The 17,555-nt window shown below is 39.2% G+C and overlaps 1 protein-coding gene and 1 long non-coding RNA gene across 2 annotated transcripts; one reads left to right on the top strand and one right to left on the bottom strand.

Annotated features, from left to right (window-relative positions):
- The first annotated feature begins 2,660 nt into the window (after positions 1–2,660).
- LOC110041096 (ZP domain-containing protein-like) lies at positions 2,661–17,157 on the top strand. Its single transcript, XM_020746369.2, has 8 exons — positions 2,661–2,845; positions 6,800–6,914; positions 7,454–7,716; positions 10,260–10,307; positions 12,490–12,855; positions 13,524–13,746; positions 14,037–14,299; positions 15,349–17,157. The coding sequence occupies exons 1-8, from the start codon at positions 2,770–2,772 to the stop codon at positions 15,528–15,530; spliced, it is 1,536 nt and encodes a 511-aa protein (XP_020602028.2). The 5' UTR covers positions 2,661–2,769; the 3' UTR covers positions 15,531–17,157.
- On the bottom strand, positions 5,685–6,803 carry LOC149108962 (uncharacterized). Its single transcript, XR_016208847.1, has 2 exons — positions 6,485–6,803; positions 5,685–6,295 (listed from the first exon to the last, which is right to left on the bottom strand). It is a non-coding gene; the product is annotated as an uncharacterized LOC149108962 (long non-coding RNA).
- Positions 17,158–17,555: the final 398 nt, after the last annotated feature.

The raw sequence follows: 17,555 nt of genomic DNA, 5'->3' as shown, positions 1-17,555 counted from the left end.
CAAAATTTTCTTTATACTAAACCGGCATAATTAATAGAGAGGAATGGTTGTGAACTTTTGCGGCAGTAACTTTAAATTAGCAGTAGCATTTGCCACCACAGACCAAGCTTGCACTGTCGATAATACCAAGTAAGACAATGTTTTCAGATTAAAATAGTTCATCAAACTTTACTGCACTTATTTCAGTGCTTGCCCTCGACTTCCTTTTTTCTTTCTTAAAAAGTATTTTCCTCTGACAGAGAATACGGTGAAAGAATACTCGTAGTAGCCTGAGATAACCGCGCTGGGAATATTGCTAATTGTTCGATTGTGCTCGATTGGCTATGCCCGGAGTATGTCAATGCGTAGCACTTGCTTTAGAAGGAATCATAACAGTCCAGCTCTCTTAGGTACCCCGACATCTCTAGAACACGAGTAGTCCCTCTCGTCTAGCGTGACCGTAAATAAACTTCGAGGGAAAATATAGCCGCGCGAAATCTGGCCGCGCGGGAAAAAAAATTCTCGCAGGTTTCACTTTCCCGTCACGCACCACGAACTGAACGAAAGAGGGACTACTCCTACCACTCTAAGACATCTCTTATGCTAAAAGGTTATGTTCTACCAGACTTTGTTACGCAAGAGTTAAATATGTATACTTGCCGGCATATAAAGAAGCCTAACCCATTTATCATACTATCACGAAAAACTCCATAAATTTGTAAACATTGTAGAAAAGTAAATTAAAGTAGGAAAACAAACAAATTCAGTTACCCAATCTCTCTCGTGTTCTCAAATTCTCATTTGTTTTTTGACGGCATTATTGAGAAATTTGAGACTTTTTTTGTTGAAAATAAAATAAACATGATTACACTACTACAGATCTTGTTCAAAAAATAGGTACGAAATTGCTATAATGCTGTGAGAACAAAGGCCGCAGGGAGTGTTGCCGAAGCTGTAAACTTTGCAATGAATAGATTACGTTGCAAATAATTCTAATTACATTTTAGATTGTAATTTTAATTTTTTTTAAGTGTTCTAAATATTTATCTTTTGCATTTAAGTACTGTAGGTTCATTCTCAATGTTCATTGTCCCAAATTAGTCCGCTAAATACCTTGACACTTACACAGTATGAAGGTACAAATCTCCATGATCTTATCTTATCTTATCTTCAGTTCGAATTCTCTCGAACTTTAGTTTCCATGACAGCTTCCATCTATAATTCAATAGAAGCAAGGAGAAAATGATTTCTATTTCTTTTAGAAAACACTGCTGGTAAGAGAAAGGAAAATCACACGTTATGATCAAAATACACATTCTCTTTGGACGTGCCATCATTACGTCAACAGCTCGTGCCTGTTTTACGTTTCTATCGAGTTACTGAGAAGTAGTTTTCTCAAGCAATAAAGTCCAACTTTTCCCTCTATCTAATTGAGTTCATACAAGAGACGAAGAAAATCATCGCTCGCATTATCGCAAATCTCCCCTGAACCAACTTAACCGAATTCCTGAAGAATTAAAACTCCTGTTTTTCAGCCCTTCTCGTTGCAGGACTGTGCATTTTGCTGTTGATGGAAGTCATTTCAACAACAATAAGGCACGATTTACTTAGTTTCTCTAATTTCTTGCAAAATAATGCGGTGTATTGTAAGGATAACGAGAAGACCATCTAACAATTTCGATATAAGCAGTATCTGATGTAAGTCGAGAGCCGCTTTATATGTCTCATGTACGCATTCGGAACCTACAATCCTGGACAATACGTAGGGGACACTTCGTCATTTTTCTTTAAAACAGCATTTCTATTTATTCCCCCCCGGAAAATGTTGGGTGTCAAGAGTCAAAGATGTGAGTCGCAAATATATTGTAGAGTCAAAGAAATTCAACATTGTTCAGGGGGGAGGGGGATGGGCTAGGAAAAGATCTTTGTAAGGCTATTTCGATTCTATGACTTTAAATTGTTGGTTTCTCGCAGAGAAAAAGTGTCCCAAACCCTTATGATCAGGATCTTATCTCTATCTCTCTCACTCTCTCTCTTTCTCTCTTTTTTATCGTCAAGGCGAAACTAGAGCCTCGACAGAGGTTCCTGGAAACGATTTAGCTCAAAAGATGCTTATCAAAATTGCCTTTGCCGGACAAAAACTATTATAAATAGTATTAATTAAATCTTTGACCAAAGTGTGCGCCTTTTCTTGTTTCATAGGTATTGTAATTCCGATCTGTTTTCTTTATTTGGCCTTGGCTTTAAAGTAGCATGGCCTACAGTTTTCATTTGCTGTCTGTTTGCAATATTTGGGCTTATCTTGTTTCGTGTTTTCACAAATGGTATTAGTTTTAATCGCTCTAATTCGTCGCAGGCCACATGGTGTGCAATACAATCACGAACAGAAGCTATGGCCAAAGTTCACCTCAACAAGCTATCTCGTTTTATTAGTCGTGAAGCGTAAATGACAACCTTTTTAAAGCTCCTTGCCTGAATGAAAATTATCAGCTCTAATCTGCGGGTAGACCTCTCCCGCCAGACTGTCACAAATATTTCAGTGTGGTTTCACGGCGACTGATCTCGGCTTCTTTGGTATGAAATTAGCTGTCTTATAGGAATGACATCGATCAATATTAAATATTCATGCTGTCACTTGTTAATCATCACGCACTCAGGTCACAGACGTCGACTATTCATGGCTGAGTGCCTTTGTCGCGAACACACGGCTCACACGCTTTGCTTCTGAGGTGAAAGCTTCGTCAATAGACCCGCCGGCTCTTGGCGTTTAGGCCCAAATTAAGTCTCTGCATGCTGGTGGAAGAGTTGTCAGCGATGATGAGATTCCTTATCCTGTCCTTAGTTGTCTACATGTGTTCAGCCCAAGGTTAGTGCGCTATTTGTTCAGAAGTTGTGAGTTTGTTTTCGTTTGATTGTTCCAGTTGTATATTCAATTACCCTAGGGGAAATCGACCATCTTTATAGAATCTTAGCAAGTCATTGCTTATTTTCCAAGATGAGTAAAGTGGTGTCCGAACCTTACAGCAAAACGTTAACTTGTAACTATCTTTGCGATTAATTAATTTACTACATCTGATCTAGTAGAGTTTGGCGTGATTAAACTGTATTCAGCGAACGGACAAGCTGTCAGAGGGCGCGGTGTGCAAGTCAAATTGCCCTGCAATACACTTAAAACAGCACAAAGAGCGCAGAATTAACCTAGTCTTCCAAACCGCCGAGTCTCTCATTAGAAGATTGAAAGCGAATTAGCTGCCATTTTGAATAGGGGGAAACGGATGTTGCTATATAGAGTGTTTGAAAGAGGAAGTCGGTAATCTAATATCGAAAAATTTCTTTACAAATTCACTTGTGAAATATTTTAACGCCATAACATGCTATAAACTAAAGGCATTATCCAGATTGATCATCATTTGCTGTCCATCGTTTGAGAGCTGCAGTTAAGGCAGATCGTCGCGTTATTTAAGGGACACTTTCACGGTTTGGCGTATGTGCAAACTGCAGCTTGGGCAAAAAGTATATTTCTCGCTTTCTTGCTGGATCACAAGCGATACGGCAATTATAGACTACAATTTGTGCAAGCAGAATGACTGACTGATACTCAAATTTAACCAAAGAAATCAACAGGTTTGGAGAGAAAATGTTAAATTTAGTATTAACAGTGGAATTTCTTATTCGCGCCGACGGATTATATATCATATCTGGACACCGCACAAGTTCTCTACTCGTATGCGATTGGTTCATAAACATTAATTGTCACTTAGCTTAGAAGAGTATGGTAGTCTGAACATATCGAAATTAAATGATTTCCAATTATAAGAAATATCACATCTATTGCCGTATTTCCTTGCTTGACTTCTCGAAAAATGTTCAGAGGAAATATTCCCACAAGAGTCACGAACTCGTCTTCCATAAATTTATAAACAATGGAATCGAAGGGGGGTAACATTACAGCTTGCATAGACTAGAGATAAGAAATCATCGTTATGAATTTCTCTGTAAAGGCTTTGGAAGTTACTGTTTACAGATAAAATGGACAATTCGAAACATTATTCCGTCTGGAGTATAATATAAAACAGTATAATATTTCATGCATTATTTAAACAGGAGTTATCGATCATCAGATAACCATATAAAGAGTGAACAGCTTGTTAACAGAAATAGTGGACTGGACTTGTGGAATTGAGAAAAGGAGACCTCGTGTTCTTGTAGAATTGGAACATTGCATACATTACAATCAAATTTCTTCGTAATACCTTTACGATGTTTAATATCATGAGTAGTGTTTATATCCAATCCTGTACGGTCGATGAATGCATTATAACTTGAAGCATTCAAAACTGCATGGATTCAACTTTAAAGTGCGATATTAATTATATTACAATATTTTAGCTATATTTCAACACATTAATTATATTTAATTATATTATAAACATGCAAGAGGTAAGTTATGCCCTGTGAAGTCACAATGGGCGGTAAAAGTAATCGAGACACTTGAAAAACGACGCTGTGCGACATCTAACCCCTTAGACAAATGCATGCATCAAGAGTTCTCTGAAAATTCAATATTGCACAGTTGTTGTGGTCTGATTAAGACATAAATTAAAAAAAAAAAAAACAATGTCTATCTAGTGGGTGCGTGTGTGGAGGGAGGGGAGGTGGAAAGAAGAATTTTTTTGCGATCTAAGACGCTCGAAAATAGAATTTTTTAAGATCCTCTGAAACATTGAGAATGCTTTTGACGACAAGTTAGTTTACCCATATCAGTCTTCACTTTGCAATATCGTACAGGCAAATACACACTGATGCATCTAAACCAGACAGACTGATCGACTCCTAAAGAAAACTATTAATACTCATATTAGATGGTATAATGAAAATTCAAGCAAGAGCCATATTCGTGTTTCTGTGCCATAGCTTTCATAATAAGTTGAGAAACATTTCAAAACTTCATTAACGAAAGACGAGATGATAAGTAACACTACTCTGTTAGGCGGGTTAGCAACTTTGACTCAGAAATAAAAGCTCTTATTACTACTACTACTACAGATTAGCAACGAAACGCCCGGCCCTCGCTTTTAGATACTATAACAAATCATTACTGAACAGAATGTATAGTTTCAGACTTAAATTAACCTTCCGAATCACAAGGCCGTCTCTAAATCGTTCAGCATCTTTTCAGAGAAAGAAAAACATTAGGAAATTGTATGATGTAACAAGAAACTGAAAGGGGAATTTTGATTGTTAACACGTTGGTGCCGGCAATATTTATAGTAATTTACGAGTCTTAATGTAAACCATAATCGGAAGATTGCTAGTATTGTAAAAAATTTCAAATATTGTAATATAATAGAGGCTTTAGCTGAAGACTCCAGAAGCGTCTGTTAGGTAAGTGCCCTTCTCAGAAGATCTCAGAACCAGACATATCTATTGCAACTTTTCACTTCTCCTCAGCACTGAGGTGAGACGTGGATGAAAAACTGTGTTCTCAGGACTGCATCAAAAACATGTTCGATAGCAGAAGGTTTGTTGGACTGTTAAAGCTCGGAACCTCTACTGCTTCTCCTGATAAATACAAGCTGAATGCCTAAATCATTGTTGACATGTTTGGGTTTATTGACCGTGGGAACTAAACAGACCCCCTTGGCATATGTTAGACAAAACCGGAAAGACTTACAGACGAAGACAAAGAAATGATGACGAGCCGATGAAAACTTTGGGAAAGATAATTCTAATAATTCTAAGCTTTCCTGGGATTTTCAACTATTGAGGTCCGCAAGACTGCTCAAACAAAAGCTAAAGAACCTAGACAAAACGAATAACAAAACCAAGTACAGGAAAAGATGTTTGGTGTTCGTCTGAGTTTCTCAACTATTATGTCCATGTGAGTGCATAATTCCTTCAAATGAAAGATTTCATCTTCAAGTTTTGTTTTGAGCATTCGGTTGTTTCTCTAAAAAGAATTAAGCGCCCTGTTCCCAATAAGCGCCCTCCCTTGAGGTAGAAAGATAGATAGATAGAAACTTTATTAAGAATGTCATCAACCACCTAGCTGGGGAAAACCTCCCCTACTAATACGGGGACATAACAAAAACGAGTTAAATTATGTTAAATTAGGTTAAAATATGTTATGAGGTACCAAAGGTAAATAAGCGCCCGGGCGCTAAATCGAATCATTACGGTGACACAGGAAAAAGTAACATCTTGAGGAAAGTAATGAACAACTTTAGCTTCTCAACGATTATAATCTTGACTGAGAGCTTTCTTAAACTATAATGAAGAATTTATATATGCTCTGCTGGGGTCTTCTCCAATATACCTATCATAAAAAAAGAAACAGAAAACGAGAAAAATAAAATTAGATAAATAAATAACCTTTGTTTAGTGTTAGGCGGTGTTTTTAAGTCTACAGGGGCCGGGCAATTATAAACCGAGGTTAGAAGAGCCAACTAGTTAGTTATTTACAAAAGTGGCCAAGGCCGGGAGGACGGGGATGGGTGGCAGCTACCTTTTGATCTTGCCTCTTTCGGGTGGTTTCGATGATCGCCCCATTACAGACATCTGTCAGTTATTTGAGAACCGTAACGAGCTTGCGCATAACGCGAGGAAATCGCAACAAGTTCGCCGCTAGACCGCCGCCATGTTCCACGCCTCGCTGCCCGAGGAGTTGAACACGAGTCTACCACTCCAGCCAGTGGTCAGAACGGGACTTGAACCCGCAAGCTTCGGATTTTAAGGCCGATACCACACCTCCTCGGCCATTCGGCCACGCTACCTCCTTGGTTGCACAATAAAGTCTGAGGGATCTGTTTTGTCTTCAAAGATTCTCCGGGTGTATTCCAGTTTCAAGCAGTGGAGTTAAAAGTGTCAGAAGATGCAGGGATTGCGAGCATTGTAATAGAAAACACTGGCAATACAACAGTGTCTGTAGTTGTAAGGTATGGAATTTGTACGGAAATTATAATTAAGACTATTTTGATTTTGAACTCCGGCAAAATGGAAAAGGCTCATGTATTAGACAAAAGGAATGCCTTTTCAAAAGTAAGCTGAAGGTATCAGTTCAAACCACTTCAGACACTTTTGAAAGATTTTGCTGCATATGATGCAGACAGTCAGTAATAAACCATAACGGCACTCGCTCTCCACCAATCAGAATTAAGCTATTTTGACAAGTAGGTAAAAAAAGATGTGGAAAAAAACTAAAAATTCTCAATCACTTAAGTTAACAGGGTCGAAGTGTTTAGCGCTGCTGTACTCATAAGCAAGCAAATATCGTAAATGGAATAGAGACGTGTTAAGAATCGTAAATAGTGGGACAGTGGGCTTTTTGCAGAGCATGGAGGAATTGACCACCAAATACAACTACATCACGCGGCAGTGAGAAGGATGCGATTTCAACCTGGAACTTCTTTAAAACCGATCCAGCATCCTTGCTATTAGGTCTTAAAACATTAACCCCACTTGATTTTTCTTTTAGCGTCACCACGACTGACGTGACAGCCATAAACGGGGCTGACTACATCGGAGTATCTGGTACCCGGATATCTTTTACACAGGGCGAATCGACGAAAACATTTGATATCCCTATTATAGATGACGAGGCAGACGAGGGTGAAGAATCATTTTTGGTCAGCGTTAAGCTCCATGGTCCATCTCGTCCAAGTGCTGCGTTAGGACCAAGGAGACAGATGACGGTCATAATCGAGGATAACGATGGAGTGATGCCCACCACATCCCGGGGTCTGTAATAATAAATCAATCAATAAATAAATAACTCTATCATGTGCTAAGTGGGGACACTGTAAATAAATTACCAAATATTGCAAATACAACAGCATGTGAACTATTAAGAATTCCAACTGGTGGGAGGCTGACCAGTTGGTTATTTACACAACGCGGCGGAGAAGTTGAACTCGGGACTACCAAGAACAAATTCAGAGAGCGGTAGGGACGGGAGGATTTGAACCAGGGTCCTCCGGATTTCAAGTCCGGCACACTAACCACTCGGTCACGCTGCCTCCCCTGGTATAAAGTATTGGTTCTAAAGGTGGTTCTATTTATCCTTTCCCATGATTCTCAGTGAAGGACATTTAGCATATGAAACCGTTCTCTCGACCGAACACCAAATGGCCAAAAAACTGGAAAAACTACGAAGAATCCTTCTTTCCATTTAGATAGCTAGGTAAGAAGCTAATAAGTAAATAAATTAATAAAATAAATAAATAAACAGATAGATAGATAAATAAATAAATAAATAAATAAATAAATAAATTGGCAGGGAGAATGGACCCAAGAAGACTCAGCCCCTTCTGGTCACCTTTCCCTTGGAAAGGGGGAAAGGCACTTATAGGTTGAAGAAGATTTTCAGCAACTGGTCCCCTGTTCGCGCACGCCCGTTTCTGCCTGTCACTTTTCAGGGGATAGCGACTCTGAGGTCCGTTTCTCGAAAGCCCCGGAAACTTTTCGGGCCCGCAAAGCCATTTTTGATTAATCTGTATCTGAAAACAGAGAGGTGTATACGCCTGAAACTTCTTGTTTGTAGAGAATCTCTGCTCATATTAAGAATATAAGAATTAAACAGCTCTGTAATCATAAGGTTTGAGCTTTTGCCACGGCTTTCCGGTACGAAAACATTTCGAGATCCTCGAGAAACGGGCCTCTAGTTGCCTCTAGTCTGTTCTAAAATCCACTGAACTGGCCATGTTTGTCACGCGATAATGCAACAGAGTGACAACAGGGCGTGAAAGATGAAGAGCGAATTGCTTGCTCAGAGTGTTTTTTTTCTTTGTATGAACTGTCACTCCCCTGCTTTTGTGCAATCGTGGTTAAAAAAAGAGAGCCTGTTTGTCGAGATGGTTATCTCCATCAACCATAGAATGACCTCGAAACTACTGCCTATTAGTAGCTAAACATTTTTCCACCCATGTGTGGCATTGGAATTATCGAAACTTCTGGACCAGCAATCGCTGGTTGATGCATTCGCAGTTTGTTATATTTCCGCTTTGCTCCCCGATTCATCGTAAGCCGTTCAAGTAACGTAAGAAGCCTGTGCTGCAGACTGCAAGGATTAATATGCAGAACTTTGCGTGTTTTCATGCCTTTGGAATATGGCTCTTCACTTAGCCGTAAAGAATCTTTCTGTCGTTATTATCAGTATTTATGCAAAATAGACCTTTTGCAGTCTAAACACGTCTCATAATTGCATTTGCCTCGAGGCCCGTCACATAAAGAAACATAAAGAAATGCAAATAGCGAGGTCTAATCGTCACTCCCTTTCAATCATTGCCGAGCAAAATAGAAGACCAAGCTTTAAAAATTTATATACTTGAGAGGCGAAATAACGGTAGTCTAATGAAGGTTCGTCACGCTTACCAACGCGACCTTCTATCGCACCTTAATTGGTATACGGGATCGGTTACTCAAATAACTCGAAATCTCAGTTGTGAATGCACTTTGTTCTTCCCGACAAACAACAAAGAAAAAACCCGCCCTTTCAAGGAGACCCGGCCGATTGTATTTCCGTCACGCTTTACTACATCCCTTATAATAGCCAGGTGTGCGACTTCAGTGACGCGTGGTTTGGTTGGGTCAGTCGGCGGTGAACTTGTCGGTGCCGAACGTTGTGTTTCCAGTGCGATCTGATTAGGAGAGAGAAATGAAGGCCTTCATAATATTCTGCGCCTCGTTTTGCTTTACCTTAGGTATGGTATACTTTTAACTTTGCTTTGTCCAGTGTTAAGTTTGGGATCGAATTTGGACTTTTGTCCCCGCGCTGCTCACTGTTGATTTCTAGAGAGTTTTCGATCGTGCGAAGCTTCGAGTAAACCCTTCGTTTCCATCTGAGCGCGAGGTTAAGGTAATTTCAGAAACGATGTTAGATTTCTGAAGAAACTTTCTCATCTTCTTTCGTGATGCCATGTGTTCAAATGTCAAACCTTTATACAACTGACTTGCAGGAGTAAGTGAAACGACGAAAATGTCCATCGGAATTCTGTGCCCAGCAGAGATTCTGTTTCGATCGGTTAGAAACATTTGATTAAATATGGGGGTAATATTGGTCCTGCAGAAAGCAGTAACTGCTTGTAAATACAGCTCTAGATCTTAAACTTCACTGCAGTCATTAGGTGGGGTTGCTGCATAATAAATTTCAAAAGATTCATTTGCGCATAGTTCATAATACGGTTGCTCTCTATGCTATCTGTTTTTCTTCTTATTTTGTGTTTAATTTAAAGATTTGTAACCGTACCTTGCGTTTGTTAATCGTGCTCTGTTTTCGCTTTTAGTTTCAGGGTCCAACGGAGGTAAAAATATAACCTTGGACACCGAAGCCAGTAAGTGATTTGTATTCCGCTCTGTTTCACATTCAGTAGAAAGTAGTTAGAAGTTATTTATTCAAAGATCATAATCTGCAGCAAATTCTAACAAGAAGACCAAATTCTAACAAGATTGATCCCCGAGAGATAAATGAACAGACTTTATTTAGCTTATCTTACTTGGTTGGCTTTTGACTCCATAGGAATAATATTTCATTAGACACTCAAAAAATGCCATCTATTGTTGACTACACCATGTGCTCCTAAACCAATTTGAATGCATATTTTCCGTAACAAATTCCCCTTCACGCATATATCCTGTTTATTAAACTTGAGCTAACCTTCTTACTCCCAAACATGTCAGAAAGAACGTTATTTCGTAGAATGTTTCAGTCGAGACTGTTTAGCCTAGCACGGTATTATGTGTCTTCGCTCAGGGTCGTATATCAGCATTTGAAGTGTTTGCTTGCCATTTCTGCCAGGGGGTCGATTGAGTTTTTTTTTTGTTAAGAAAGGCTCGGTGCTCTGAATTCGTACACAGTTAAGAATCAAAGAATGCTCCAGAATATTGAATTTGCAGGCAACCCTGGTCTGTGGACAATGCTAGCTAATTTTGCGGTCACAATAGTAAGAGTTAACCAAAAATGCGTGAAATCCTATTCAAATCAAAACCAAACCTTTATGTCTATTGATAAACAAAGACACTTTGTATAAGATAACTTCATTGTTATGCAGCTCGCTCCAGACGGCCTGATCATTCGCTTTTGAAGCGACAAGCCGTGCAAGTTGTATTCGCACATTGATTTTAGTTTCCATAAACGCTCAGTAAATCCTTTGTAAAGTTAAAAACAAAAAAATATCAAGCGCTTTTTGAGATCAAAACTACTAATAATCAATTCAACAGCGCACGCGAGTGACAGCAATCGTGATTTATCCAGCCCTATTTCCATTTGTAATTAGTTTCTATTATGCAAATTCTTTGGATTTCGCCTTTGTTGATCTTTGTTCTGTAGATGTTGCATTCAAATTCACCTTCAAAAAAGAAGAGCACATAACCGCCAGCGTTTTACTCGCCTGAAGTTAAAACCTTTGAAAAAAAAAAAAAAAACCCTGAAAGAATGGCGATCTTTGAAACCTGCCTGCCATAGTTTACACTAAATTATTTTCCCTGCTTAGAGTGAAGATTAGAGCGAAAAAAATGCATATATTTTTCATTGTTACTATCTTTTATCAGAAATTATGAAAGACAAAAACGCCCAAAGAATATAATTCCATAATGCAAAGTTTTGCAATCGGACATTTAAAGATCACTTTCTCTGGAAGTAGACTGAGATAAAAATCTGCGGAGATGTGCGAAGTTACATATATTCAACATCATTGCAGAAAGAATGAAAATGAATTAATATACTATGCCTGAGAGCTAAGCAAAGGGTGTTCACTTCAAGATAGGTAACGACACGCATGCGTAGACTTAAAACATGGAAAGTTAGCGAGAGGGTCCTGTAAAGAAAGCTTTTTCAATGACCCTACAGGACCGTAGCCAGAAAAAACTACGACTGAGACAATTCTCTTCCTAGGCCTTCAACAGTCTTTACTTTCTCCCTTCAAAAAAGAACCAACAGAAACGACAAGAAAAACAAATAAAATTAAATAACTGAGGGAAGAGCCTCGGGGTTTGCCTCATACTGGCAATGGCCCTATCCTCAAACTACCTTATGCTGCTTTTTGTTGTTGTTGTTGTTGTTGTTGTTGTTGTTGTTGTTGTTAAATTTTTAGCGGCGCCTCCTGAAAAGAGCTATATGTTGATAATAGTGAGTTTGGGAACAGTGTTCAGCTTTTAACATTCGGCAACGTTTTGCCTGAGTCAATTAGACTTAATTTTCAAGAAATTGAAGTTTAATCACAACAGAAAAATTTAAAGAAGTCCTCATTTGATGAAGGCCGAATATGATATAGAAAATCAAACAACGACAACAAGAAACAAAAAGAGACTATTAAATGATTACTTGCCAAACGTAAGGAACAAATAGGTTACATGTGCTGACTTGCTTATAAAGCCAAAAGACTGAGAATGATGTCACTGGCTGGCTAACTAAGAGAAATAAAATAATGGATGGGTTCATCAAGTAATTTTGTTTCTTACATGCAGTGATACATTAGTGCTTTTATCCCCCTAACTCCTCTTTTTTTTTCCTTCCAGAAATAGACGTTGTTTGCATGGCTGACTACATTGAGGTATCACTCCAATTGTCAGACTATCCAGGTCTTATTGTGAACGACTCTGTCCTTCACCTTGAAGACAAGGCTTGTGTGGCTGGTTATAAGGACGAGAACATGGTTAAGTTCACTTTTGGACTTGAAGCCTGCATGACTACACAAGAAGACGATGGCGATAAGATTTACTACATGAACAGTGTTTACCTCCAAGCTGATGAAAAGGCGGACGATAAGGCGATTACTCGTGAGCATATGGAAATTATCCCGTTTAAGTGTGGGTACGACAAGAAGACTGTAATCTCTAAAGTGTCCTACAGTCCAAGGAGTACTCTTATCATAACAGATGCAGGTAACTTGGAAAATCTTACTAATGCTTTTTTGGAACACACAAATTAATTGTAGCTAACGTAGGTTGGCGTGTTGTAGTTATATGTATCTGTTGATAAATTAGACGTCAGTTTAACAGAGTTATTTTTTGAGGGAAAATAGGAGGACACCTACAATGTACCATTGGTACTGGTCAATACGTCGAGGACGTTTCAGCCTGCGTAGCAAGCGTTTCCGTGGGGTTTGGAAGCAACGAAAGACCGACGAACGGGATTTTCGGTGTTCTGTCTGCGTGGAAAATGGGGCTCCAGTTTTCGCGCTGTAATTCTTTGCTCCCGAACCCCACAGAAACGCTTGCTACGCAGGCTAAGGACGTTTGAAAGCATTTGCCTTTTTTAAATAAGAAACCTTGGAAGATGTTTTGTTTATCAAAAACACGCTTAATAACAAAACCATTTTCGCAAGGTAGGTGTGCATAGGAAAAAAATTGATACAACAGGAAGGAACCATTGTTTTGTTAGTTGTTTTCGCAAAGAAACCAAAACCATTAAAGCAACCGAAAACTGTTGATTAAATACGACACTTTGTTTTAAGCTGGTGCCGTTGTGACACGTATTCGAATACAAATAGTGACGGTGTCAGATGACGGTGCCAGAAAAGTCCTATACCATTTTTGTTTTCCATTTCTAGATGGGATTGGCAACTTTACATATTACATGGACATGTACGAGGATGAAACTAACAACGAAATCGTGACTGAATTTCCAAAGGCGGTTGGTCTGGGTCAGAGGATGTACTTTGGTTTCCGAGTGGAGTCTGGTGACTCGGAATTGGTTGTGTTCCCGGATGTCTGCAAAGCCACAGCATCGTCGAGCTTTGATTCCACTCCTGTCCATCTTATCATTGAAGACGCGTAAGTTGAGAAACTGTGTGGCTTCCTTACTAATTGGCTATGTGTCATCAAAAACTCCTCAGTAAGTCTTTGAAAATCTTTACTGAATCTGTGGACAAAAAGCCTTTAATGAATCTCGCTAAAGCCGTGAGCATTTTCACCTCGGCATATAGTGCAGTTTTGATGTTCCTTTTAGGGGAGAAGTTCACTTTTTTACATGCAAGTCCCTTTGGGCTTCTAATAACTGATAAATAGCTTAGACTGAATGAAGGAAATGACAAAACTTTTCACTGCTATTTTTTTGTCATCAGTTGCTCCCGGGATAACACGTTGGATTATCGGTACGAAAAAAATGCCACGCAGTTTTTCAATCTTGCCGCTTTTCGCTTCCAAGAAGGATACGATGATGTGTACATCCACTGCAAGTTGACGGTTTGCCGCACAGATGACGCTGGATCACGATGCGACAGGGGATGTGGCGAGAACAGAAGGAGAAGGAGATCAACCGAGGAAAATATGAGTACAGAGCTCTATGTTGGACCGTTGCAAACCAAGAAAATGACGAATGAGCCTGGTAAGTAATTTCGCCAGTTTAACTGATTTATGGTGACGTTATCAATTTTTTAATGTTTGCTTTGAAACAAGACTTAATTAAAGTTAGTAGGGAGTACAGAAAATGTAAAATGAATGAAACTTGGGAAAGGTTGATCACAAAGAGTTGTTCAAGCGAAGTTACTGTTTGCCTTGCTGAATGTTCCATTGCATCTGCCAAAATAAACATCTGTGAGAAAATTCTTTCAAAATGGGCTTAACTGTCCTAAAATATTGTTCTTGTTTGGCTCAGTTTGACTTTGAAATACTGTTACGTATAAGGGCGATTGTGTTGTGGTTATATTGGTTTTTGCGCCGTTGGGATAGATAGCATGCCAAGGTAAGCGATCGAAAAACTGAAAATGCCTTATCACCAGGAAGTGGAAGTCTGAAGTCATGAAAATGTAAAGAAACTATTTCAATGTTGAATAAAAAGACTTGTTCAACACAGGAACTTTGTTGATAAACAGTTCAGATTTTGATTACTATTTTGCACTTGAATTAAAGGCGTCATAAATTGTTGTCGATCATAATCTCAAACATGATGCCGAAAAAAGTGTTAACAGTTGGAATTTTTTTATCTACCATCTTTTATTTGAGCCGAACTCTTACTAGCTATTTATGAACTAAATCTGCTTGTGGAAAATTTACCGCCGTAGCGTTTTTATAGGGCTTAGTGACGTTTGTAACGTTTCCCTTAAGAGAAAAGGTTTGAAGTTGTTTAGAAGACAGGCTGAAGTCAATTTTACAAACTCATTAGGACGGTCAACTTAACTGTATCGACTTTAAGATGATAAATAGATAGAATGCTTGGTTTGTCATTGAAAGCGGCAGTACTTTGCTTAAGAACTTTGCTCACTTAAATTATAAACCCGAAACCTTGGGAGGGTGGGAGGGGGGTGACTCAAATTTGTCAGTGTTTGGCAGGCTTGGCCTGGCGTAATCCACCACTCTGTTAGAGAGGGACGAATGGGCTGTTATCACTTACTTTTTTTGAGTCCTTCTAAGAAAACTCTGCTTTCCTCTCCACAGCTGAAGAGCACAACTACGAGTCAGAATCGGCCTCTAACAGCAGCATGGTCATGATCGTGGCAATACTTGTCGGAGTGTTGGGGACCGTCGCCATCGGCCTCATCATTGCGGTAGTCGTCATCAGCCGACGCCGCAACATCTCTGCGAAGGGCGCTTCCCTCATTGTCGCTGAAGAAATGTAGAAAGATTGGCATTTAAGCTGTAATGTTTGAAAGAACTGAATCTTCCTCGCAGAATCAAGTAGTCCGAGATCAAAATGCTTGGTCTCACAGATCGCTCTACCTTATATTTTCTAGTACAGATCGCCACTCTATCTTATATTTTTTAAGTTGGATTTTTAGTTTACTTTTAAAACTACTTTTCATTTGATTCACTAGCTATGATTTTTATTTGGGAATTCGCATTTTACGTGACCTGATTTATGTAGATTATGTGAACAAAACATGTTTAATTTAACTTTCCTTCATTACGCATCTAATCACCTTGAAAATAACTTCCGTAAAATGGCTCCTCTGTAAGTTACGATGATTTCACTTTTTTTAGACAATACAGCTTTATGAACCCGTTTCTCTCATCAGGAAACGAATTACCTTTTTGTGGAAACTTAGGTTTTGCTCAAGCTACTTTAAAACGGTCATTATGGTTCAAATCCATTAACCTTTTTTCGGGGACAGCTACTTTTTATCTTTTGCTGCAGCGTGTTCCATCGACCGCTTCTTAAAAAGTCTAAATACCTTTGCTGTGAGGAAGTTTCATTGCAGATAGTCCCCACACAATTCTTTGCTTTTTCTGAGTGTTTCGGTAAAGTTCGTGGATGTCTTGACTTGGAGAAAAAAAAGAGGGGGGGGGGGGGGAGAGTGGATTGTGACAAGAAGGAATCAAAAAGTAGGATGTCTTAAAGACGTTCTTTAAGAAGAATGTTTGAGTTGTTCTAAGGTAGCTTGAGAAGAACAGAACTCGTTTAAGCGTAACTTGGAATATAAGATTTAAGAGGTTAACTTGCTTTCGGTGGGTTAAAGGGTAACAAGAATGCATGCTCTTTCTATATTCAAGCTGTACTACGATAAGGGAGAAATAAATACCTTTTCTCCTCGCTAGCCCCGATGACTCAGGTATGCTGTTCTTAATTTTAACCAAAGGCAAGGAAACTCGTGCACTAAAACCCAGTACCGTAGAGTTCCTGACTGAAAGTTTTGTTTGTTAGTCCGTTCATCACTTGCCAAGGTAGTTCAGTCGAGTAAGCGAGAAAATAAGATTATTTGCCTGAGCATTCATCCTTGCTAACAACAACAAGGTATAACAGCCTTTGTCATTAGTAGACCATTAGTAATCTTAACAATTTAAGTCTTCGAGTTGCAGATTAACTTTATTCAGATTTCAAGTTCTTGTGAAGCATTTGTAACGTTCCACCGCACACCTGCATATTGCTGGCAAGATTCTTGATCCTTTAGGCTTCTGGGAAGCTACTTTCAAAGTTCCAAATGACCTTCAAAGGACTCGACCCCAGTCCTTTACTGTAAGTCCAGAGTTTTGGCGGAGAAATTGATCAGGTTTGCAAACCAAACTTTACCACTTCATAAATTCTATTCGCTTAAGTTTATCTCTCTTTGAGTAAACTGGGCCTTTTGGAAGCCAGCAAGCGAGCGACGAAATTTAACCAAGGTCTAGAGATCCTATGTGTAACATGAATGATGCCTATGAAACCGTTGATCGATTTCTAACAATGTATAAACAGCTCCTAAGAAGCCTAGAGAGGTTGTATTGTTCACTGCCAAAATAAATCCGAATAAAGTATATTCTGTTTTCTTAGATGTGCGAAATATTTTTTAATAACTAGACTACCATTTTTGTTGAAATCTCGGCAGGCGAAGACTATTAAGATCGGTATTGTCATCCCCTGCCTAATGCACCAAATCGAACCCCAGGTAAATTGCGCTTACTTCCTCACGCTTAGCTGACTTATTTAGAAGTTTGGTTGGTGTAGGCTCCCAAACCAGTCTCGTTCCCCCACCACCTCCCCCCCCTCCCCTAGGGAAAGGAAACTGGCTGGTACGTGTATGGAATGGTTGTACCAGAAACACATGCATTTTCCAAGCATAAGCACGAAAGTGACATGACTTGTTTACTGCTTCCTTGACCATGTGTCCGCTTGCTTCAGGACCATCAACTCTTTGCCGCGGCTTTGATCATGGCCTGCACCCACATCT

Source organism: Orbicella faveolata, unplaced genomic scaffold, assembly GCF_042242905.1.
Source record: "Orbicella faveolata isolate gen_17 unplaced genomic scaffold, um_ofav_v1 contig_25, whole genome shotgun sequence".
NCBI lineage: Eukaryota > Metazoa > Cnidaria > Anthozoa > Scleractinia > Merulinidae > Orbicella > Orbicella faveolata.
The sequence above is the reverse complement of the archived record's forward strand: the minus strand, read 5'-3'. Positions and strand labels throughout refer to the sequence as shown.

Coding starts and splice junctions, on each gene's coding strand:
- LOC110041096 (XM_020746369.2), top strand. CDS start 2,770: ATGCTGGTGGAAGAGTTGTCAGCGATGATGAGATTCCTTATCCTGTCC. Junction 10,308..12,489: donor AACCTTGGACACCGAAGCCA/GTAAGTGATTTG, acceptor TTTTCCTTCCAG/AAATAGACGTTGTTTGCATG. Junction 14,300..15,348: donor GAAAATGACGAATGAGCCTG/GTAAGTAATTTC, acceptor TCCTCTCCACAG/CTGAAGAGCACAACTACGAG.